The sequence below is a fragment of the Cuculus canorus genome, chromosome Z (assembly GCF_017976375.1).
Source record: "Cuculus canorus isolate bCucCan1 chromosome Z, bCucCan1.pri, whole genome shotgun sequence".
Classification (NCBI taxonomy): Eukaryota; Metazoa; Chordata; class Aves; order Cuculiformes; family Cuculidae; genus Cuculus; species Cuculus canorus.
Window position 1 is genome coordinate 14,627,655 of NC_071441.1, and position 24,940 is coordinate 14,652,594.

A 24,940-nucleotide genomic window follows, 5' to 3' on the forward strand; every position below is an offset into this window, starting at 1 on the left:
TATCTGCACATAAATACTCAGTGCAGCTTTAGCAAACAATAGTCCCATTTGCACAGTTTTATAGGAAACGTAATGGAAATACTGCTATATCCTAGCCACAATCCAGAAAAAGTTTGCCAAGTGCCTGATGTTTATAACATGTTTCTAAGCATAGACTGTCCCTGTAAAGGGATTTGATGTTGGAAGGTTTGTTTAGATTGCGATGTGGAACTGCACCAATATGATTTTTTTATTTTTAAAATAGTTTTTATTTGTAAGTCCAAACTAGATGCCCCATGTGAGGCATTTCTAATTAACAGTAATGAATGAATAGGCCAATAGTCATGTTCAGGTGTCATATAATACACAAGATATTTAGACATGTCTTTTTTAGATATCAGTATCTGTGATTCCAAGGTGGTGATTCCATGTTTCATGCTTCCCATAAAAGGATTGCCTCTGCTTTTAATCTCCTGTTGTCTAGGATATCCCCGTGATCCTTTCTGAACTGTTGAATGGTACATAAGGGCCTTTTGTCACGTGCTGCTCACCCAAACATCTCATTACTTTTGGGAGGGAGCTTTTAATCCTGTCAACTAATTTGCTTTCTACTCATGGTTTGTTACTGCTCATGGGCATCAGTAGATTCCAGGCATGAAAGCTGAAGGTTTGGTGTAAATGTTCTTTCCTAAATACACAGTGTGGATATACTGAGGCTAGTTGCTGTACCCATGGAAGGGTGAACCTAAGCTTGCTTGTCCCTGTAATTATCCAGATTAGGTTTCCTTATTCCCTCTTAGTACAAAGTGCTCTTTAAAGTAGAATCTATGAACAGTTATGATCACTGAGAGGAACAGGGATCTTCCTTTTTTATAATATGTAAAAAAACAATAAACAGATTCCTAAGGAGAGGAGAGTGATTGAAGTTCTTGGATCGTAAGCCAGTATCTGCAGTATGGAGTTTGTATACAGAAGATGCATTAAAAAATGGGTTTCAATCCTTATATTCTGGGGTTTTTTTCCCCCTTTTTTCCCCGATGTTGTTGTTTTAAAGGCTTAGGAAAGGTTTTGTTGTTGTTTCTTTTTATTTACCTTCCTACACTAGAAGGAAATTCGGCAGGAAGGGCTTTGCCGTATGGATATTGGTTAACTAGACTGGCTAGAAGAGGCAGCCCTGCACATCAGCCTTTTCTATTGACAGTAATGTCTCTGGAACAAACTTGAGACAGAGGAAAACCCTTAAGATGCTTTCTGAGGTAGGGGGTCATTTTCTTGACAGTAGCTTTTTTGGTATGACTTACCACAACATATTCATCATCAAAAGAATAGCACACTGGCCCTTAGGAAGTAAGCTGTTCTCTAATAAAATCTTCAGAACCTGTATGATTCATGGCCTCTTTTTGGACAGTCAAGGCCTGCTATTTTTATGTAAAACTTGGAGGTTATGCACTGTGGTTTTCCATTTTTTCTATTGTGCATGGAAAGAGAGTGGTGAGAACAAGGAGCCGCAGCACTGGCGGAGAGGAACCTGAGACAGCTTTTCTATAAAGGACAAATATACATATATTGTAATACTGAACTTATAATGGCTTTATTTTGGACATATACTCTAAGAATGTATTATAGAAACAGAAATAAATGCACACCACAGTCTTTAACCTAAAAGAGCCATCCTTCAGACTCTGAGGAAAAATCTCCAAAATACAGACTTAGCAATTTTTTGAGAAAAAAATATCTTGCTTCCATAAGAAAAATCTGCAGGCCAACTTACTGCAGAACATCTGTCTGTGCCTTTTACATTGCATTTGTGTCCCTGTTTACCAGGAAGCTTGATCTTGGTTATATAAATATATATGTTGGCATGGACTTGAATGTGAATTTACCCAATGCTTATATGCCTCTTGCAAATACCACTTGAGGAGCAAAAAACAACTTAAAATCCAAAAACATTGGTGGAGATCTTTTATGTCACGTGGCATAATGATCTTGGTTCTCTTCCATGTAGACTCATTGCTGCTGACAAGTGGGTAAGACTCTCATCCTGTTCTTAGAAACAGCAGACCCCAGAGATCATCAGATAGCAGACCTTTTGAGTCTTATATGCATGTACCCATTATCAACCATCTGTGATGGCGTCAGTAATAGACCCTCAGATTTTATTCAGACCTTACTTGAATAATCTTCCTTTGTTTTGAATTAAGCATTTTCTTAGATTTTTCATGCAGGAGTTCAGTGTGAAATATGGATGGTGCCAGTTCAGACAGCAGGATGGCAAAGCAAAGGGAGAAATTTGCTGAAAAATTTTAACTTCTAGCCAGTCAGTGCCTCTCATAATTCATGCTGGAATCAGGATGTCCATGAAGCAGATTGTGTTTGGAATTAGTAGCAACTGGAGGAAGTCTTAAGAAGCTTCATGTCACAGCTACTTTATTGGTAGAAAATAATTTAAGCCCTAATGCTACTGCAGTTGAGGAATTTATCATACTTGTAGCCACTGTTCCACATGCTATCTCTTGTGTCTCTGTCCAGGTCTTTTACTGACCACTTTCTTCTCCTTGTAGGTTTTTATGGACAGCTTCAGACTTTCTGCCCTCCACATTATGCTGACAATCAGAAGAATGTACAACATGGTGTTTCTTGCAGTATGGTTCCTCCTTTTGAAGACTGCTTAGTTCCCACATCAGCAGGCCAGCCAGGTGTTGGCCTTTTCCATCGATCTTTTACAGCTCATTCTGGTATTACAGGTAAATGACAGCTGGGCGCTTTGTGGATGGTTGTGTACGGTTTGTGGACTTCGACAGATCTGCTTGAGCTGTGTGTGTGACTGGGACCTGTCATGACAGACTCTTCCCAAAGAGGAGATGGTTTTCAGACCTTTATGGAGTGTTTGGCATTGGGAACTAGTCATCATGGGTCACAGTAACGTGTGGTGTGTGCAGACTGCCCACTGTTGAGGACTTCTCCAGGTCCTATCCTCTGGCTGTCAGACAGTCCCTAGCTCATGTATTTGCTTTGATATGCAGTCCATTGAGCCCTGTGTGATATTTGCATAGCCACTCCACCCTGCTGTAAGTATTGTAGCAGGGACCTGAGATGATTCAAACCATTGATTTTTCTTTATGCGTGTTTGATTTTCCTTAGTCTTGAATTTTATTTATTCACATTTCTATGACAAGAACTGCCTGGGTGCATACCTTTTTGTGCACACTTGACCTAGTCTGTGCCTAGCTGAGAAGGAGATAAGGGGCTTGCATGCTGCTTTGGAAGGGAAGAAGTTACCTCTGTGCAGAGGATCAGCACAAGAGAGTGAGCCTAATTTTAGGGTCTAAGCGCAGCGGATGCCCAAGTCTTTTATTGTCCTTCTGCATAGAATGATTACACTTAACATTTGTTGTGCTTCAAAATCTCTTAATCCTTTAGTAGTACGTTAAAAAGCCAATGCACCTGTAACTTCCAAGAGGCATCTCACAGTATGAAAAAACATAATCCAAAAGGTGGGGGTTTTTCTGCAGTTACTCTTATGCTTGCTGCTATCACTTGTAGAAGTTAGTAATTTCTGTGCTGGGATCTGCTTTACAGTGAATGAGTTCTACAATATTTTATTGCGTCTTATCGTATGTTGGGTATGATGAAATTCAGTAAGCAAGCATGAAGCTTACTTTTAGGATAATCACAATTTTAGTACCCATTAAATGGGCAAGTGTTAGTTGTGATTAAATACATGGTACTTCAGACTTGATTCTGGCAGCACTGAAATTCCTTCCATGGTAAGCAGTGAGTTTTGTACTTACTAATTTCGTGTATATGTTGAGTTGTCTGTTTTGTTAGTCTGATTGGTTTAAAGCTATTTCCAGTTCTCTGCATAAGTATAAGGACGTTCTCCATGTTACAGTTATCCTAGTTAATTAATTATTTTTGGTTTTTTTCCAGTTTATGACTTTCCAGCAGGGTCCACGGGTATCTTTGGTGATTCAACTCGCAGCATGCCAGAGGATAGTAGTTTCCTACAAGTAAATGCAGTGGATCATTGCTCTAGCCAGCTTTCTTCTGTCTACACTGAAGGTTAAATAATATAAAACTTGATTTCATTTCATCTTGCCCTTCTGATGTTTCTCTACAAAGTTTTTCTCTCCGTGGAACTGTCATGTATGTATGGGGATATAGGATAATATACATACATAATGGAGAGGAAAAAGCAATCACTGAGCATTTATCGTGTAATCAAGCTGTCGACTAAGAAAGAGAATGTTTGGAGAAAACAGGCTTTGCCAAAACCTTAGCAGTTGTTTCTTTTCCTTCTATCTGTGGCACAGCAAGTCTACTTTTTTTTTCCTTTTTAATGTCTCAAAGGGAATTTGCAGACTGAATAAGAAAACTTTTTGACTGTAATCCTTTCAAGCTGAATGGGTGGATTTACTCAAGAACAAAGATTTAGAAAACTCCTTAAAAAAAAAAATCAAAACAGGAAAAGAAGTAAATCCAGAGCATACTACAAACGTTTCAAGGCACACAGCTTTTTGCACAACCTATTTGAATGTGATGCTTCCAAAGTTAAATACGCACCAGCATCAAAAAGGGAGAGATTAGACATATATCCTGGCACTACCAATGAGAGACAGCAGTGTGGCTACTTTTTGGAGCCAAAGACTGTTGGTACTGAATTTCACACAGGTTTAGGTTTAGATGTCTTTCCTTGCCTCTGTATTTTAAGCAATATAATATGGCCATTGCTATTTTTCCAATATTCCTTCCAATTCAATACTTTATGCAAAGGATAAGAAGGGTTAAATGCACTACATGAGAAGGTACATGTCTATATTTAGCAGAGCTGCTAGATAAAAATAAATATGTTTTAACTTTCTGTTGATTTTTAATTATATTGTAGAGCTTTATTGCTGTATATGCTGTAGTACTCTGTAAGAAGGTTTATAATACCCTGTAGAAAAGATATTCTTCCCTAAATTCCACAGATTTTTTTTTTTAAAGCAATCTGTACTAAATTTTTGTTGCCCTAGAATTTTTCATTTCCATAACACATTTTCAGGAAGAAGAGCTTCTTTTATTTTTATTATGTTCTCTCTGGTTATTTATAGATGTAAAACTGAACTGTTTTGGTGGTCTTGATTTTTCTGCTCAATGTCAGTCTCTGTCCTTGAATTTAGTCCAAGATGCAAGCAAATAAGGTTGTCCTTCATGAAAGCTAGAAGTGTGAGTTAGAAAAAATATTTTTTCAGTGGAGTTGTGGCATCACTGTGATCCTACATACCTTGTGAGCAACTCTTACATTATGTAAGACTGAGCTTTTAGGTTATTAATCCCTGCTCATTAATTTTGTGGACTTCTTACTGTGTACTATGCATCTTTAATATTCTTATGACCTGATTTAATGAGGACAAAAATCCAGAATTCATTCTTACAGGCTAGACCGTAACTATGCTCCTGAAATCACTCATCTAGAAAGATGAATTAAAAAAATGTTTATGCAGACATTTTCTTATCCTGAGAAGCTTTTGAGAATTGTTGAGTACAGTTTGGGTCAAATTCATAAGTTAATTTGCCATTATGTTGCACAGATGAATTTATGCCCAGATATTTATAAACATTGGCAATCTTTTGAGCTTTATATTCATGAAGTGTATTCTTATATACAGGCATATGTGCTTATATATTAATGGAGAGATTTTCATCCAATAAATGCAAGGTATATATGGATAAACCATGCAACTAAATTATGTACAATAAGAACTAATATGGCTTAAATACAAATAATTCTGTTCTAAATTTTTCCCCCTTTTATTCTGCTTCCCACATCACAAGTGAATGAATATGTCCCTCTGCTTCAGCTTGCAACAGGAGGTCATTGTTACTATATGTGGTTTGCATTGGGTTAAATGGCATCAGGTCTCCCTACACAGCTGTACATGCACAGGCAAAAAGACAGTCCTTTTTGTATTAGTGTATGACCTGGCCTAGTGCATTGACAGTGAGTTTTGCTTTTTAATGAAGCTTTCATTTTGTGCTACTTTACAGCCCTTTTTGTGGTCACTGCACATACATAATTTGATTTAGCAGAAGTAATTAGGCACACCTGAACACCTCAGTTTAAGATGTATAGGACTATGTTTTGTTCCACCGAAGTCAGTAAGGGCAGGATCAGGCCCAGTGTGTACTTGTGCATATCTATGTACATAAATATTTTTTTATTTATAAATCCTTGAAGGTTGTTCTAACCACACGGTTGTCCAGAATTTGTCAGTTGCTGTGTACAAAACTGAAATACCACTGCTGACTTCAGATCTGTACCACCTTGACTTTTAGATCTTTTGAAGTACTTTTTTCTGGTTATCTGAATATACAAGCCATCCAGTAGAGAGGAGGCTTATACAGCATGAAAGAGCCCGACCAAAGCAGAAGTGGGAAGACAGAATTATAAAAAGAGTATCCATAATTTGGGAGTTCATCAGGTACGTTTCAAAAAGGAAACTTTTGCAAGTCATTGATTCTTTCATATATATATATTTAATATATATATATTTACAGCTTTCTATGAGCCTTATTCTTAAAAAGAAGGCGCTGAAGTACAGTGATATTAAACACATGAGAGTGGGTACCAGTCTATACAAAGATATGCCTGTGTTTACTTCTGTATCAAAGATGAAGAGAATTCTTCATGATTATTTCATTATTCTCTTTGGAGCCAGACTGATTTAGGGGATCAGCTTATGTCACTGAAGGCAACTGCATAAAAAAGAACTGTTTTATCTCATGTAGTTTTGATATTTAAATAGGGAATCATGTTTATCACATTACAATGAAAAATGGTGCTTGTGAAATTACATAGCATAATGCCAGTTACTGACTTATATGCAAATACCTGTGCCTCGTGATTTTTGTGTTGTTTTTCTACTTGCTGGAGTGTTAACTTTCTAAAGGGATTCATATCTAAGAGATGAAGTTGTTTTAGGCTATGGACATTAAACAATATTCTAATGAAATTATTTACAATCATTCTTTTGTACAATTATTTTGTTTTCAGACTCAAATGGTCTATTTTTATCTGCATTGCAAATGGGTCTACACTGGAGTTTAAGTTACAGGTTCACAGTGCATGTGTACATGTGTGAGTATATGTAAGTGCACGTGTTCATTTGGATCTCCCTATATATATACACATACACACACATACGTATAGGCATTAATGGTTTACTAATACTGAATGCTGAAGTATTGCAGGGCTAAGGCCATCTGTCACATTATATTTTGGTTTCAGCTTTCTTTGAAGAGGTGTGAACGAGTATAAAAATTACATTTTTACATTTAACCTCTTTTCCCTGTGTAATTTTATAGCAGATTTTTAAGCAGCACTTTTTTGTTGTTTGTGTGAAATTTTGTTCAGGGTTATTGTTTCCTAGGAACAGATAAAGCAAAAGAAAAAGACCACAATTTAGAACTAGCCAGGTGGGGTTTAATTTAAGAAAAAAAAATAATCCCTTTATTCTATACATAAAGCAGCATCTTCTGTAATATTTTTTACACAAAGCACTTTGTTGAGGAAAGAAAGTGGGAATGTTTTTCCAGAACCTTACGGAGTATTCTGTGAATTTATGCATGCTTACACATACAGATATGAACTCCATTTGCCATACTGTATATCTGGCTGATATTTGTTCTGAAGACATATTTATTGCATACCATGAAGAATAAATTTTCAAAATAATTAGTTACACTTTTTTCACTATTAGTGTGTAGAATTCTGTGATATATTACAGTTATCTTTCATATAATCTTAAGTTATTTTTGTCCTGTTTCATAAAATTCTTTTTTATGTAAAAGGTAAAACTGAAAACTGTATTTGTATAGTACAAAATAAAACTGGAAGATTATAACTCAGTGACATGACCAGTACAACATCTTACTGTGAGATGTCTTTAAAGAATGCTGTTCCAGACATTATTCTTCAACATAAAACTACTTGTATTTGTATGTATTGGTATAATTAGAAACAGAAGTAGAAAAAATATTTCAGAGATTTTTCTAAAAAACGTGTGGGTCAGAGTTTTAAGTCTGGATTTAATTATTTTTATAGAGAGGCTAGGAATTTGTAGAAATAAAAGAATGCCTCAGTGTGTGTTTGCACCCTGGGTGAAGGCGCAAATAAAAGAAGAATATCTACTTACATTTTTGTGCCGTGATAATTTTTATTGGTTTCCTTGTTCATGTGGTTCTACAATACAACCTGTAAAAATATTTCTCTATCTGATTATTGTTTTCTGTCATATTCAAGCAATAAAGGTATTATTTCAGGGTATTTAATGTAAGAAAAAAAAAGTGTATATTTTTATTGTGCACTAGGGCAAAATGCTAACAAAAGATGGACACAGAAGTTGATGCATGCTTATGTCCATCCATATTGTCCAAAACGCATCCTAAGAATCCAGCATGGTTAGGAAATAAGATACCTTTTATCACAGCAAATTAGACTAGAAGCCTAAGAACAAAATACAAACTAATAAATTATTTTAGTGCAAAAAAAGTCTTGTTATGTGTTTGCAAAGAAGCTTTTGAAAATAATTGTCCAAGCTCATTTTACTATGAAATTATTGGCAAGGTGGGCTGAGTTAATCATGAGCAGAACAAAAGCTAGTAAGTTCAAATTCACTGACTGGTGTACATATGAGCTTAGTAGAGCTTTACTAAAAATGAACTTCACTTGCTGTATTTTTATTTATAGTGCATCTTAATGTAGGCAACGTGCCTCATTGTTTAGCAAATACTGTTAGTGAATCCAGTGAGCCACCAAGAAGACCTGAGAGTTGCTGAATTCAAGTGGCTCAGAATTCAGTTTTACTTTCTCATGGAGAGCCCTTAAAATGAGAAGTATGCAAGTTGTCTATGCAACGGTAGTAACACGGCTTGAAGTACCTCAAAGCAATGTGCTTTTCTCTGTGTGTCTGAGCTAGGTCAGTTTTTCATGATGTCCTGCAAAGCCTCCTGTAGGAAAACAGTGAATTGTAGTAAAGAAATCATGTAACAGCAATATTCCTCCAGAGGACATAATTTCTGATTGAAGCTGCCTGAACTTTTTGTTCTGTAAGGTATTACTGTTTGTTTGTTTCCTATTTCAGAACAATTTCTCATGAGATAGAAAATGGGGAAGAAGGGGCGGTGGTGGTGATTACTATTTTGTTGCTTTTATATCGCTATAGGAGTTTTCCCATGTATCTGTGCCAGAGCCACGGTATATTACTCACCTCATTTTTTTTTTGTTCCACTCTTACTGAAAGAGATAGCTGTATAGGAGTTGGTATAAACTGTATTCTTCTATTCTGAATATGAATCTATTTATAATCACTGCTCCTAATTATAAAATACTTTATAATAGACTGACTTTGTCTGGAAATACAGATATGCATTTTCCTAGGGCATGATGCTCAGGAAAATGCTTCTTTACATTCAGACTTGCTGTTTCCTACCTTGGATCATTTTATCACCCCAAGTAACATCAAATGCATTTTGAATTTTAAACTCTGTAAAGAACTGTAAATAAATCTCAAGAAGCAGCTTTAAAAAGCCTCTCCGTAGTGGTCTCAAAGTGGGCGATTTCTTTGTGACTGTATATACTCATTCACTGCAATGTATAGCTTTAGGAAACAGAATCGTAAAATTAATACTACAGATCAAAAAATGTTAGCTTTTTAAGATTGCTCTGTCTCCTTCCAAAATGTCATATACCTTCCTTGGAACTATAATGTTTTCATTTGAAAGCTAAGTATGAAAAATCATTCTACCACATCTTCCCATGCCATTTATAGATTTACGACCGAAGTAAACTTAGCCAGCAGTCAATGCCATTAATGATTCACAAATAAGATGGGCTAGTTCAGTGAGCTGTAACAAAGAATGCCTTTCTATGTGTCTAGTTAAAAGTTCCAACATACCTTTGTTATAACTAGGTAATGCAAACCTCATGCATGGTTGAAACTGGGTACACAGGATAAAGCATTACAAGTGCATCTAGGTAGACGGAAGTAAATGTAACCATTTCCTGAGTATCATGCGTTTTTGCCTTTTGACCAAATCAATGAGTACACTACAGGCTTGGCTATGTGTGTAAATTATCATTCTTCAGCTATTCCAGGAATGGACACAGTGTGGTCGGTTAAGCTCGTGAAAACCAGGGTGTCCTGACCTCCACAGAACCTGAAAATTCTCAGAAAATTCCAGCATGAATCTGTTGGAAAAACAGAAAACAAAGTTTTTGCTAGAACTGTGGCTGACATAATCACAATAATAAGACTGGCAGCATAGTGATTTTACTTGTTAACACACCACTTTGCATAGCACAGGGCTGTAGTTATGCTGTATCTGTCTTTGGTTGGAGGAAGAGGAAAGAAACTTACTTTAATGGAATTTAAATTATTAGTGCCTGAGTGATGATCCAAGGTGAAAATTAAAGCAGTTAAACTGGACCAACTTATCTATCAAGGAAATAGTAAGAAATAATGTTAGATGGCATCATTATTGCACTAAACTTTTGTTCATGATCAATTTGACTTACACAATGAGGCATCAAAATATTTCTACGAAATGGGGATTTTTTCCCCTGGAAGCTTAAAGTCTGTGGAAGCTGCATTCTGTCATATACAATTTTTTTCAATTATTTAAAAGGCAAGGAAAGAATGCTGTGTAAAAGTTGTCTAGTTTCAATATCAATGTTTTCTTTTTTGACTTTGTGAATACAGTCCACGAAAGCATTAAATATGGTAACAATTTTGTGATCTGGATGCATATTGATTAGAAACAGTATTAAAATTATTAAACTAATTTTAGGGAACCTGCTGAAATAGAATTTGCATGATACCAGTAATGTCTATCATAATTACTCAAACCAAAGCTTAACCAACATTTGCAGTAAGGTGTGGTTAACTAATGGAGATGCCACTTAAAGGCTGAACCAGAAGAAAAAGAGTGACACTCAAATTCACCATGGTACTCATTGCTACAATTTTTCTATTACTTGCTGTTGTGTGTCTGGATTACTCAAGAGCCCTGTTTCACTGTAGGGTTGGTAGATGTAGAATTTGTGCTTACAGTTGTGTTTTTCAGCTTTGTTGGACTTCTTCCTGGAAACCACAGGCTAATACATTGCTGAGCAAACTTACGTTGAGTAAAGATGGGAACGGTTGTTTGTTTTTAGCTAAAAGGGACTTTTAGTGGCTTCATTGCATTTACTTTATACTTTCTTCTTTGATCCCTAACCCCAATGTGACAGTCCGTGAAGTTGTGCTCAGTGGCTCAAAGAACAAAAATAATTGAGCCACTGTTCCTCATTTTACTGTCACATCACTGTGTGACCTTCAACAGGACATATGACATACAGGAACAACTGGAAGCCAGACTGCTTGGTCTGATCATTTTTTCATGCTTTTCTGATGGAGTTGTTACTTCCGCTGTATTAGTTATGGCCTCATGCAAGACTATTGTTGAAGTAATTACACTCAATGAAGGCTGTTAGCAGAAAAACATAGGCCTTAGGGGAAATTAGGGCTAAAAGTGATCTTCACATTCCTTTGAACCAAGGGATTGGTGGTGGTGGTGGGCCTGCTGGTCATGCAGATGGCAGGACTGTGATGGCAAAAGTTTTGCTAAAGCAACTGGAAACTAGTGTGGCCCAGGGCTGACCACAGTCTGTGCATCTCCCAGACATGCTCTCTGTACAGTTCATTGGCTTTGGTGACTGTGCCACCCGAGAATCCCACCACAGAAAGGAAGGCGACCCACTGGGTTTTACAACGGACTTGAGACTTTCATGGTTAATGAGCAAAGCCAAAACTGCTGGATGTAACTGACTACCTGTACTAGGGATAAGCTGAAGGTGAAGCCTGGTATCTGGTTTAGCCAAATGAACACAACAGATTGCATCAAAGGGATTCCACAGGACGATTTGACATGTATCATTATTAGTGCTATTTATTTGTATTTAATGACTTTCAGATATTCTTTTATGCTAAAATCAGTATCAAGAAAGGAAAGTGAAAAAGCTTTTCCTGTAATATCTTGTCTGTAATTCAGAAAATCTTCCTGACAAAGTACACTAAATATTTGACTCATTTTGAGGCTGCCCAAAGGTGAATGAGGGTAAATTTACCCTCTCTGCTTGCAGAAAAAGAAAAGTAGGGTAACTGATGCTGCCTTAAGTTATATGTTCTGCCTGAGAATCATACTCAAGTCTAAATTTTGGGTAAAGTTTGGGTTTAACCTGAAAGTAAAAAGAAATCACTGACATGTTCAGGCGCATTTTGCCAGTGTGCTCAAAACATACAACAACTAAGTCACCTGAAGGCAAACATGGAATTGTGGAATCAAATTTAGACTGCTGTTAGAAAACCCCAAACACAGTGAGCACTGTTATGCTACTCTTCCCAAGATCCACTTGGAAACAGTGGTTCTGTGAATGGAAATACTACATGTCTTTGCTTGCTTCATATGTGAATTGTGTTCTAATGTGTTATAGGATGCAACATTGCTCTGGTGAGAATGAAGTCAATTGTAAACACACATGTCTTTAAAGAAATAAAGGGCAAAGGCAATGATAGATACATAACCTGTTTTTTTGCTTGAAAACAGTAACAATTAGAGTCCTAATTTTGTTTCAATTGCAAACAGAAGTATCATAGCAAGCTAGTGGTAGCAGGGAACTAATCATGGGCAATTGAAACTAATTTTAAATGTTGATTCAAGACCCTCGCAGGCACATTTTTTTCCGGAAAAATTGGTGAAGGAAAGAATAAAAAAGTCATAGTACAATATACATATAAACTATGTGAGTGCAGAGACACAGGAAGGACATGCAGGAATTGACAAAAGCTTTTTCCTTTCAAAGCTCTTGAGACTCTTTCAAGAAAAAAAAAAAAAAGAAGAAAAAGTAATTACCTTCATTTGGAGTTGTAGGTGCCAGTAACATTTATAATACCATCAATTACATAGTTTCAGTCCAGGTCAAACTATTGCTAACATCACGAAAAGCAGAAACTACTACTTATTGGAAGATGTAGTTTGTTTATAATCTGGGAGACCTGCTGGTGATGGTTTGTTGCCTTCTAATCTTACCAAACTATACCACACATTCACTGTTCCCTCTTCCTTTTTTTTTTTCCCCATCTCTATTCTTATTTTCCTGGGGTTTTTTTGAGAGAAATGATACCAGATATCATTCTACCTTGGTATTTCCATGGCAGTTACTGAATATCCGGAGATTCACTGTCAAGTTTACTCTACACGGGAAGTAGCAAAAATCCCCCCCTGAAATCTGAAAGAAAATCTTTCATCCTCTCTCCCAGTTTTTCTGCTGACATGGGGAATAATAGTACAGTCTATAGAAGTGTGACAGTGAAATGTTAGATTCAACTCAGGCCCGATTTGCACTGAAGTGAATGAAGAGTGGTTCTGCTAAAGTGTATAAAGTAAGAGCATGTTTTGAGCATAACTACCAAATCAGGCCCATTAGGTATCAAAAATACTCATCTAAATTTCATATACTTGTGTTTTGATGGAAAGAAGAGAAAAAGTGAGTAATGTATTTGTTTGCTTCTGAAGGGTCCTCCTTGCTAGACTATATGTGGGTCTCTAAAATGTTGGAATTAATCCTATAGCCTTACTTCATCCTGCAGACATCTAACAAAGGCAGCGTTCTTGAATGTTGAGTTTCAACTCATTATCAGAAGTGAGTGAGATAAAAAGGGAACAATGAGCACATGACATGATGCTGTGTACATATTATACATCTAGGATAATGTAAGTTTTCTGTACCACAACATTTCATGAGGTCCTGAAACAGGCTCTTAATTTTCAGCAAAGGTGATGAACTTGGTGAAAAATGGCAGCTAATAAATATCTTGGAACTATGCAACCCATTTGTACATCATTTAACTTGCGTAGGGCTATATTTCACATGCAAGATTGGGAGATCCTTTGATTCGCTGAGCCTCCTTACATCCTCCAGTAATTAATCCTGGAAATTGTGCCTTGGAATTCCAAACATGTTTCTTTGCGCAGTGACAAAATGTAATGGGGTACAAGGGCAAAAAAAGATACCAGAACACGCTTTTCCAAGAGGTCACATTCTTAATGAATTCTCTGCATAGCATAAATGTGATGGACCCTGAAAATATATGCATGCCATGCCTTGAAAAAAAAAAAATGAAAACCAGAATCAATTTGTGCTCCTGAGCTTGAGAGCAAAGAGGACTCCCATTTGTGGGTCTGTGTTTATTAAGTAAGAATACAGTGGAAAGACACGTTGTCCAGATTATCTTCTGGACTCAGTCCCTTAATACAAGGTCATCACCATCAAACTGCTCTAAAAACAACAAAGCCATCTTTTAGGAGCTGCTCATTTTACTACAAGGTTAGAAGCTAAGGAAAATTCAAGGGAAGTTGGTGAGCATATCAACTACTTTTCAGTGAAGGTAAATAAGTTCTGTTATGGCATAACATGATGAAACCTGCTGCCTAAAATGCGGAAGTCAAGTGAAACAACCTTGAGGCTTTATCCCCTCCATCTGGCTGCAGCAACAGGAGAGCACTGATAAAAGCAAAAGCCAGGTTCTGCCTAGGCTTTACATTTGCTGAGGAGGGATCCAGGCCCTGTATCTGTCTGTTCCCTTACGGTTGCATGCTTCTAGAATATTCTTAGGAATGCCAGAAGAAGTCTCATTGTGCCTTTTTGAATTCCAGGGGCTACTACTCTTTGTTCTGTAAAACAATTTAAAAAGCATCCACAACAAAGAGAAAAAAAGCACCCTCTGAGCCAATATTTGCCACCAGGTTACTTCAATACCATCCTGAAAACAAAAAGTGAAATAAGCAACAGGCATGTTTCCAGCAGCAGATTGACTGCAAGCGTTTGTTTGTTCTCCCATCCAAGGGATTTTATTACTTTATATAAAAACAAGAAAAAAGATGTACACATCAGAAGAACAGCAAATAAGGTCCCTATCTGTTTCAGAGCAACAGATCTGGTAACACACGTGGCAGTTGCACAAGACATGTGAAAATATCTAATTTTTTTTTAAATCCAGTCTTTAGCCAAACCAAATAACCTTGCTGAGTCATAGGAGTCTAAGAAATCACTGCTGAAACTGTTGACGTACCTCATCTAATTGGTATGTGATTTTCTGAAATTACTGACCCTCTCAGTCCTGAGTACAGCTCAACAATGCTAATTTTGTTTGCTGACTTCCTCCCTTCATGTTTGATGGTCCTGATTTTGAGCAAAGTTACCCTAATTTTGCAGTAGTGTCACTCCATCTGTTTCCATGGAACTAGTTCTATGCTTATGCTGGGAAGACTTGGATTGCATGTGTTTAGCAGAAATGTGCTGTGTGCTTTATTGATATTTGAAAGGTTGCTTTGATAAACTGAGCGATCACTTTTCTTTTTCCCCAGAAATGAAAGCAGATTGGAGCAGAATAAGGGAAGATATAGTCAAACTGTAGAAGATATCTTAAAATGAGCTCACAGGATTTTTTTTTCACTTCCATGTTAAGCTTGTACCAATCATGTGTGTACTTGCTTAATGAGGGCAGTTGTTACACAGTAGTTTCTCTGAAGCCACTGGAACTAGGCTGACATAAATCAGTATTAGTAAAGTCTCAGAAAGTGACAGCTTTCAACTGTAAAAATATTTAAAGGAATTTTAGTGTTTAACATGACTGGTAGCAGTTATTCTTTGCTCTGAAATCTTCTCTGTAATGTTATGGATAACAGAAAAGTGAAAGAATAAAGAAACTTCAAACTATCTTCAAAGAGATGCATAGAAATTTGTCACTAATGTTGTGACCTTTACTTTCCAAAAGCAAACTTGCCATGGAAACATGTGGCAACGTGAGTTGACCTAAAAGTGACTGAAGTGAGAAATTTGTTGCTTAGGAGACTTAAAAATTGAGATGAAGTGGGGATACTAGGGGCTCATTTCCACAGTGAAACTACAGTGAAGTCTGGACTGATGTAGATAGAGATCCCTTACCTTATATATCTTCTCCTATGTTACACTAATGGAAAAACACCAGAAGAAAGCTTCATACTCGTGGGTAAACATTAATCCCATTTTTGTGTTCACTGTATGACAGTACTGCTTTGTCTAAGTAATTTTCGTGGAAATGCTGAGAGAAACTATTTGCACTTGGCATCTTTCATCTTTGTCTGCTAGCCATTATCTGCAAACTAAGAGGATTTGAAAATGCAGTGCCAAATCTGCCAAAATGTCTGTAAGAGAGATCTAGAGAGAGACGTAGAAGATGATGAATATTCAGTTCATGCATCTTGCAGCAGAGTTCAGCAGAATTATTTTTTCTAAGAGCTGTTTAGATTTAATTCCAGGTATATTCTTGTACAGTTTGTACAGTAAAGCAGTGGAAATTGGCTATATGTATTTGTAAGATGGCTGCAATTGGAAGAAGATGCAAAGATAAAAATCTCCAGTGTGACAAGTGATGGAAAAATTATATCTTTTTTTCGTAAAATTGATGACTGGTTTTACTCATAATCAGCTGTAGTAAAACTGGGTCCGGATTTCACAGTTCTTTCATTATGCATTCTGACCCCACTCCAAAACTTCCAAGAAATGCTGGGGGTTTATTTTATCCTATTATATAAAAACAGTAAAGCCAACTATCTTTCTTCTCTGTTGTAGTATTTGAACATCTGTAACTGTTCGTGAGCACATTTTTGCAAATGTTGCCCAAGCACAGTATTTTTTTCAGTTATGAAGGAAAGACATCATTCAAGTTGTAATGAAATAGTTTTCTTTTTTCACTGGCAAAAACCTCACAGAAAATTTTGAAGTACTTTACTACCATCGGTCTGTAAGCATAACTCATGCTAATTAAACACCAAGAGTAAAAACAATGCTAAATTTGTCTAGTTTAATTGCAATGGCCCTTCCCTTGTGATAGTTCCCTGTATTCTGTTTTCTACATAGTGATTTTTCAATGTTTAGTCACTTAAATCACTTGAATGTAAATTATACCAGTTGACTGTTTTTCTTACCTGATTTTTCTTGGTGCGAAACCTAAATCTTAATTCCTTCCCATGTTTACAGTTTCCTACAGAACAAGGCTGTTGAAAACACAGTTAGTGGAATAATAGAAAACAAAACAAAACAAAACTAAACTAAACTAAACTTAAAAATGCTGAGAATTAAATCTGTAAACAATTTAGTACTGGAATACATCTAAATGTTTAAAAAAATATATCTCCAGTCTTCGATATGCATAATCTATGTCATACCTGATGATTACAGCACATAAACACATAACTCAAGAAGCAATTTACTATTCACTGGCATTTTTTGGCGTGGTTGACTTTACACAGAGAAGAAAAGCATGAGAAAAATAAAACTTTGTATTTTCACATAAGACTTACTTATTGTTAGTTTTTTGAAAATGTTTTTCTGGTATGATTTTATGCTTTATGCAGACTGGCAATACCCTATGGTTTGATGCATGGTTAAGGTGCCAAAACACATTGATACAGATCACAGTTTAGTGTGTGAAGCGCTTAAGAAGGAATGCAAGCTACCTTAAAGCTATGTAAACTGGTTTTTCTACTATTTTGTTGTAAGTTGAAAATGTCTAGTTTTTCCTTAAAAATGAAACAAACCATCAGTTTGCTTGGTATAGCTCTGCTGTAATATTATTACACCTACAATAGGCCCAAACAGCCTTCCAAACACACTGCTTCCTTCTAATGTGTTCTTTCAGCTGCTGTAGAGCACCTCAGAGAGTGGCAGTGGACAACTCCTTCGAAGCGGAGTCCATGGTGACTCTACTTCCTGTCACTGCAAGACCGGAGCTTGGACCACTTGTCAGTCCCAACTCATTCAAGTGATCAGTGGCAGACAGATACCACGTCTGAAGGTAGTAGATAATTTTGTCAGGACCCCCAAGTCAGAACATATTCAAAATGCTTGAGTATTCCAAATTATTAATTACAATTGTATCCTAAAAATATAGTGTTATTAAAATATGGAATAAAACCTTTACTGGATTTGAGAAGTGCCCTAGGCTTCATGACACTCACAGAAGAAGGCAGGGTAGATCCAATGCAATCAGAAAGAAGTGTCAAAGTGGGGAGTTTTCTGGTTGAATAAGCTAGAAGTTTTGTCAGTTGGTGACAAAAAACAGAGGTACAACTTCTAAATGGAGAAACACACCATGTGGCTAGCACACTCTAATAAAGGTGCCAAGGCCTGTTTCTTCCTGTGAATTATAACTCAGCATGCTGTGATGCTCCTTCCCCTTCCATGAAATAAAAACTGGATGACAGTTTTCAGGTAAGCAGGCAGCTTTCTTTCACTGAGCAACTTTACAAGCTTAACTCCCAGTTGTCAGTATGCAACTCCAGCTAAAAAGTTTGTATCTTTATTCTCATTCCAGAAGGTCAAGTTTATCACTTTTTCCTCCATTGTATCAAAGGGGAAACTTCTTTATCTTTTCCTTAATTCTAGTTTTCTGCAGTTTCTAGTTTTCATAGACAAATGAATCATATTCCCACATTGTTGAAGATATTACTAAAAGTTTTGGCTACAATGTTGTAAAATCTTGCTTATCAAGTTTTTAATGGGCAAGCTTGCACTATTTAACACAACAGGGAATTCTAGAAAGACCTTAAACAAGAAAGCAATCCATTTTTTAAGCAATAATAAATGCTCAGTGTAAAAGAAAGCAAAATCCTAGCACCCTGTGATCCCTCTGTAAAAGAATTTAAACATCCAGAACAAACCAGTGCATTGCCTCAATCACAAGGAAGTAAAAGTAAAAATACAAAGTTAAAAGCTGGGGAAGGTGAAGACCAAGATTGAGATTAGGGAAGCATTGAGAGCTTTAGACAATAAGAAGAACAGGAAAATCACCCATTTTTTTAATAAGCAAAATGTCAGGAAAACTCTTTAAAACACAATAAACTAGCTGAGCTGAAGAGCAAGCTAGAATTTTGAACTAGAAAACCTTTAGCAATATTTAGAAAAGAGACCACTGAATAGTCAAAATCTGTCAACATAGGCATTTGGGCTTGATGAAAGCATTTGACAGCCTTTATCAAATTTCTGGACAACATTAATAATATCAAGGTTTTACGTACAGCTACAGCAAGTACTTTTAAAGTAAACACAGTGAGCTTTCATTGTAGTGTTTGGTATCGAGCTTCCAGTGTCTCCTTTTCTTACTTTTGCCATTGCATTTATTATGAAAAATGCTTAGACAGAGTTAACACAAACAGTGTTTGACATGATAACAGCCAATTACGAAAGACATTTTGAGTTTCCTGATTAGCAGTTTTTTAAAATACGGGCTCCATCAGCTAGTAAGAAAAAACGAAGTCTTGGAAGGAGAAGAACTAAAAATTGTTTATGAAAAAAAAGCAAATCTATTGGAAACTCCAGCATATTCTAACTGAAGCAATACTTAAAAGCAAATAAATAGAATCACCTTACCATAACAGTAAACTGTCAGTCAAGGAGGACATTTGGAAGGGAACAACAGCACAAGCTAGAAAGGTACAGCTTAATTCAAAATCTAATGAACAAACTACTAATCTTCGATTATAAATGCATTTCTGCCTTGGAAGTCAAGTGAAGAAGCAAATAGATGCCTAATGCTTTTGAAAGAAAATGCCTTAGAAAATTACTTTTAAATAAATTATGAGAACACAAGATCTGTCAGAGTTCAACGACACCTTGTATTCAAAGTTATATGGACAAAAGGTAAGGATGTATGATGCATGTGTAAAAGTTTTGTTGGGTGTTTGACAGGTGATAGTAGTTAACTGAAGGTGTTCCAGTACTGGATAGCACTTAATGAGGGGAATTATATGGCACTTCAATCAGAGAACGTGGAGATGATAGATGGCAGAATCCAGCACTAAAAATCTTCTCTCCCTTCCTCTTTCCACCTTTTTTTTTTCCCCTGCTCCAACACATAAATGTTTATTACTCTGAGAAGTGCACAGAGATTTACACACTCATATACACATTTGTGGAAGGATGTAAATGTTACTTAAAACTTGTAACAGTCTTCTGAATCTCTTACCTCCAAGGCGGCAGGGAATGGTAAACCCCAAATCAAAGCATCCTTATGCCTCGAATTAACAACTTCAGTATTATCACACTGCATGTCTAATGGGTAATCCAAAACTTAGGACACAATGTCTGCAACTTATCCTATTATTACGATGAAATAGCTAAGTAAACCAATAACACTGGTTGTAAGTCAGCATGCTACTTTTGTCTTTTTTACGTTTTCATAAGTGAAAGGGAAGTAAGGGAAAACTGCCTGCCTGTCAGGAAAGCAACGGCACCAAGAACAACAACGCAAACATCACACCCACTCCACACCCACCCAAACCTTAAACAAGATTCTCTGTGTGTTTGTAAATTAGGAATGCTTCATAAATGTCCATACATATGTTAGTAATAGGTTGTCTTGAGTCCTTCCTAAATCAGAGATCAAATTTCTTGTTCCAAATTAGCTATCTGAGAGATGATTCCAAAGATTGATATGAAGTTCTCCCTAAAAAGAACATGAAGTTATCTGTTAAAAGATTTTTTTTTCATGAGTTTCCTTTCTTCACTGAATTTGAATGCAAGAAGATGTGAGAAGGGAGTATTTCACTGAGAATGGCTGTTGAGAATACTGTGCAGCTAGACTTGTAGAAAGTCTAGCTTTCTAGCTATTTGGTCATTCATAATATTCTTATTCTGAAAAATATTTTCCCACATTATGTATGTAAAAAAAAAAAAAAATCAGTTTAAGCTTTGCTAGATTCAGCAGAAGAAGCCAAACTGTATGGTGAGCCCAGAGGCCCTGCCTCGAGGGATATCTCAACCACTCCTGGATCCGTGGTGACTGAGAGTTCAGAATGTTATGGGTACAGGCCTGGTGTCACTTCTCTTGACATGACTGGTGTCTCAGCCTCTCCTGGACCCAGGAGTAAAGGAAGTTCCAGAAGTCCTGCAAGCTGTGGGGGGACTCTCTACATCCAACACCTGCACTGTTGGCAGGTCTGATGCTGGATCCTGGACTGGTAATCTCTCTGTTTTCTTCTTTTCTTTTCTTTCTTTCTCTCCCTCTTTTTCTATTAAGGTTGTTAAGTAACTAAAGGTTTACCCATATTTCCATTAAAGCTGCATAACTTAGATAGATAGATAGATAGATAGATAGATAGATAGATAGATGGATTGGTTTGTTAGATGGTTGATGCATACAGTGTATCTGTTCCATTTCAGTCAGTTGCTGTTCAGAATCCATTTCCATTCCATGGAAATTTGCTCTTGAAGTTTATTGTTTATATATGAGACTTGTGTGTTAGTCACCTTAATCCTCAGTAAGGGAATCTACAAATCCCAATCACCTCACCCCTTTCCTGAGAATAATGACTTTGATCCAGAATTGGGTAGGAATCTGGGATGTGACACATACGTATCCATTAGAATCATAGAATCATAGAATCATTAGTTGAAAAAGACCTTTGAGATCATCACCCCCAACTGTACCTATCTACTACTAAATCTTGTCCCCAAGCACCTCACCTACCCACCTTTTAAGCATCTCCAGGAGGGCGACTCAACTACCTCACTGGGCAGCTTGTGTGACCCTGTGCTTGGTGACCCTTTCTGTGAAGAGATTTTTCCTAATGTCCAATCTAAACGTCTCCTGACTCAGCTTGAGGCCATTCCCTCTTGTCCTATCACGTAACATTTGGGAGAAGAGACCAACACCCATCTCTCTACAACCTCCTTTCAGGTAGTTGTAAAGAGTGACAAGGTCTCCCTTCGGCCTCATTTTCTCCAGGCTAAACAACTCCAGTTCCCTCAGCCACTCCTTGTAAGACTTGTTCACCAGCCCCTTCACCAACTTCATTGCTCTTCTCTGGACACGCTCCAGGACCTCAATGGTTTTCTTGTAGTGAAGGAACCTGAACTGACCACAGTATTTGAGGTGTGACCTCACCAATGCTGAGTACAAGGGCAGAATCACTTCCTTGGTCCTGCTGGCCATACTGTTTCTGATACAAGCCAAGACGCTATTGGATTTCTTGGCCACCTGGGCACACTGCTGGCTCATTTTCAGCTGGCTGTCAACCAGCACTGCTAGGTCTTCTGCCAGGCAGCTTTCCAGCCACTCTTCCCCAAACCTGTAGCACTGCAGGGGGTTGTTGTGTCCAAAGTGCAGGACTCTGCACTTGGCCTTGTTAAACCTCATCCCATTGGCCTCAGCTCATCGATACAGGCTGTTCAGATCCCTGTGTAGAGTCTCCCTTCCCTCCCTTCGAGCAGATCGACACTCCCTTCCAGTTTGGTGCTGTCTGCAAACTTGCTAAGGGTGCACTCGATCCTCTCCTCCATGTCATTAATGAAGATATTGAACAGGACTGACCCAGCACTGAGCCCTGGGGGACAGTACTTGTGACCAGCCTCTAGCTGGGTTTAACTCTATTTACCACCACTCTTTGGGCCCAGCCATCCAGACATTTTTTTACCCAGTAGAGGGTATACCTGTCAGGCCAGCGGTATAGCCAGTTTCTCGAGTAGGATACTGTGAGAAATGGTGTCAAAGGCTTTACTAAATTCCAAGTTCACTATATCCACAGCCTTTCCCTCACCCATCAAGCAGGTCACCTTGTCATAGAAGGCAATCTGGTTAGTTTGGCAGGACCTGCCTTTCATAAACTCATGCCTAGTGGGCCTGATCACCTGATTGTCTTGTGTGTGCTGTGAGACAGCACTCAAGATGACCTGCTCCATGACCTTCCGTGGCACTGAGGTCAGACTGACAGGTCTGTAGGTTCCTGGATCCTCTCTCCAGCCCTTCTTTTAAATGGGTGTAGCATCTGTCATTCTCCAGTGCAATGGAACTTCCCCAGTCCCAGATGATGGAAAAGGATTTAGCAAGCACCCCCGCCAGCTCCCTTAATACCCTCAGGTGGATCCCATCCAGCCCCATAGACTTATGAATGTCTAATTTGTTGAGCAGGTCTGTAAACATTTCTTCTGGGATCAATGGAGCTTTGCTCTGCTCTTCCTCCCTGTCTACTGGTTCATGAGGCTGAGAACCCAGAGAGCATCTTATCTTGCTGTTAAAGGCTGAGGCAAAGAAGGCATTAAGTACCTCAGCCTTATACTCATCTAGTTCCTCTTGTTTATTGCCCGTGCTGTGTGCATTGGTGTAGATGGCACTTCAGTTGGGCTGTTCATCCCACTATGCTCGTAAGGGGAATAGTTCCTGAGGAACTACTCACTAAATTATCTAAGCCTTCTCTGGTGCCATTTGAAGTGCTATCCCTCACTTCCTGTGAGGTGGTAGACCAACGGTCCTTGCCAGCACACCATCACTCAGAAATCGGAGTGCCATTCCCAGACTTTTTACAGTCAAGCCTGGTTATGTCCCCCTCCACAACTAGTTTCAAGCTCTACTGATAAGCCCTGCTGTGTTCTTGGTAAGTCTTGAAGGATGTAGATGCAATACAGCTTTGGTTGTGCTGTAAACTGACACTATTGTAATCTTAGTGAGCCTGATTCTGTAGCCTGGCATGCCTGCATATCTGCTCCTTGTCCATGGAAGTTCTCCAGGTATAAAATGAGGCAGAGTAAAGACCTGAGCTGAGTGCAGATACATTGGTAGCTTGCAGCTTTCTCCCTATCCCCAACTTTTGCAGCTCAAAGTCACAAAAAATTAGATTTATAAACATGTTTTATAGCTGAGCTGAGCTGAGCAAGGCCTGCTTACAAAAGATTAGACTTAGCAGAACCTTCAGATATCTAATTACTGCCAGTATTTCTCAAGAGGCAAAACTGCTTCACAATTGTATAATGAGTATTGACACCACTTCAGCTTTTCCCTTGGTATTGCCCAATAAAAATTCTTAGATCTGTGAGATAAAACCAGGTAAGAAACTGCTGGCAAAATAATTTTTCCTGGTTGTGGTTTTGGAATATCCTAGTGCTATTCTCTCAGGCTTACTGTAAAAAACACTTAAGTTTACAAAGTTGGCATTGTCTATCAACAGCATCAAAGAAACACCAACTCCAGATCAGCAAAGGCATTAAGAGTATATTAACAAGTTCTCAGGAACAAGAGACTGTATTGCCACCTTTGGTAGCTATACACATGTATGAAACATAAGAGGGGGATTTTCTGTAGGTCAAGAGCAGACCAGATGGAAAATTCTTAGGGTATATTTATATGCATTCAGTGTGTTTCATGACAGCTGCTCAGTCACAGAGACTGTATTTGCTGAATCCTTTCTAGCTTATAAATATGATGACGTACTTATTCCGTACTAAGACAAATGAAATTAGAAACAGGCAAGGTCTACATTTTTATTTAAATTATCTTTTATCATCTTTCCAACAAAATTGATTAACTGTTGGTAAAAGGTATTGAAATTAGTCTCGAAAGTGAGATTTAACAGCGTCAGTGCTAATATTTTACTCACTGCTGCATCCTCCTTCTGTTCTCTTACTCTTGGTAAAGACCACTAAACAGATGCTTTTCTTCTGAAAACTACTTAGCACACTGTCATATAATGGACCTGCTAGGTCTTCTGGATGGCAAATACCAAACACGGTGAGTTTGGAAAAGGGAGTGGTTTCCAAAGTGAGTGTTTCAGTAAACAAATTTTGCTAAAACTGATGGATCATGTGGTGGTGTCTCAAGTAAGCTGAGTGACACCTGGGGTGAGGCAAAGGCCTCACAGCCTGGTGTTGCCTCAATTAAGAACAGAAACACCCCCTAAAGCATGTGCTGATCTCTCCACCCCAGAGGTGAGATGAACCACGGAGATCCTGCTTCTGACGTCACAACTGGCCTTGCCAAGAGCCAATCAACATGTAATAATTGACTTAGTTCCAGTTCACCAAGAGGCACCAGAGTTTTCAAAAAGTATAAAATTGGCACCTGAAAAT

General features: G+C 37.8%; 1 protein-coding gene and 1 long non-coding RNA gene across 7 annotated transcripts in view; one reads left to right on the top strand and one right to left on the bottom strand.

The window, feature by feature from the left end:
* The window catches only part of GLIS3 (GLIS family zinc finger 3), a 159,674-nt gene extending 150,421 nt beyond the window's left edge, over nt 1-9,253 (top strand). For 2 of the 6 annotated variants that reach the window (XM_054055199.1, XM_054055196.1), the window contains exons 9-10: nt 2,541-2,723; nt 3,910-9,232. In XM_054055199.1, coding sequence (XP_053911174.1) covers nt 2,541-2,723; nt 3,910-4,046 — 320 coding nt within the window. In that variant the 3' untranslated portion in view covers nt 4,047-9,232. Of the gene's footprint in view, nt 1-2,540; nt 2,724-3,909 lie in introns of all 6 variants that reach the window. The other 4 variants (XM_054055198.1, XM_054055197.1, XM_054055200.1 and 1 more) reach the window with 3 other exon arrangements.
* Nucleotides 9,254-9,442: 189 nt separating this feature from the next.
* LOC128850515 (uncharacterized) overlaps nt 9,443-24,940 on the bottom strand; it is a 29,242-nt gene continuing 13,744 nt past the window's right edge. Inside the window, exons 3-4 of the long non-coding RNA XR_008447930.1 lie at nt 17,029-17,097; nt 9,443-10,210 (exon numbers count right to left, since the gene is read on the bottom strand). This is a non-coding gene — a long non-coding RNA (uncharacterized LOC128850515). The remainder of the gene's footprint in view (nt 10,211-17,028; nt 17,098-24,940) is intronic.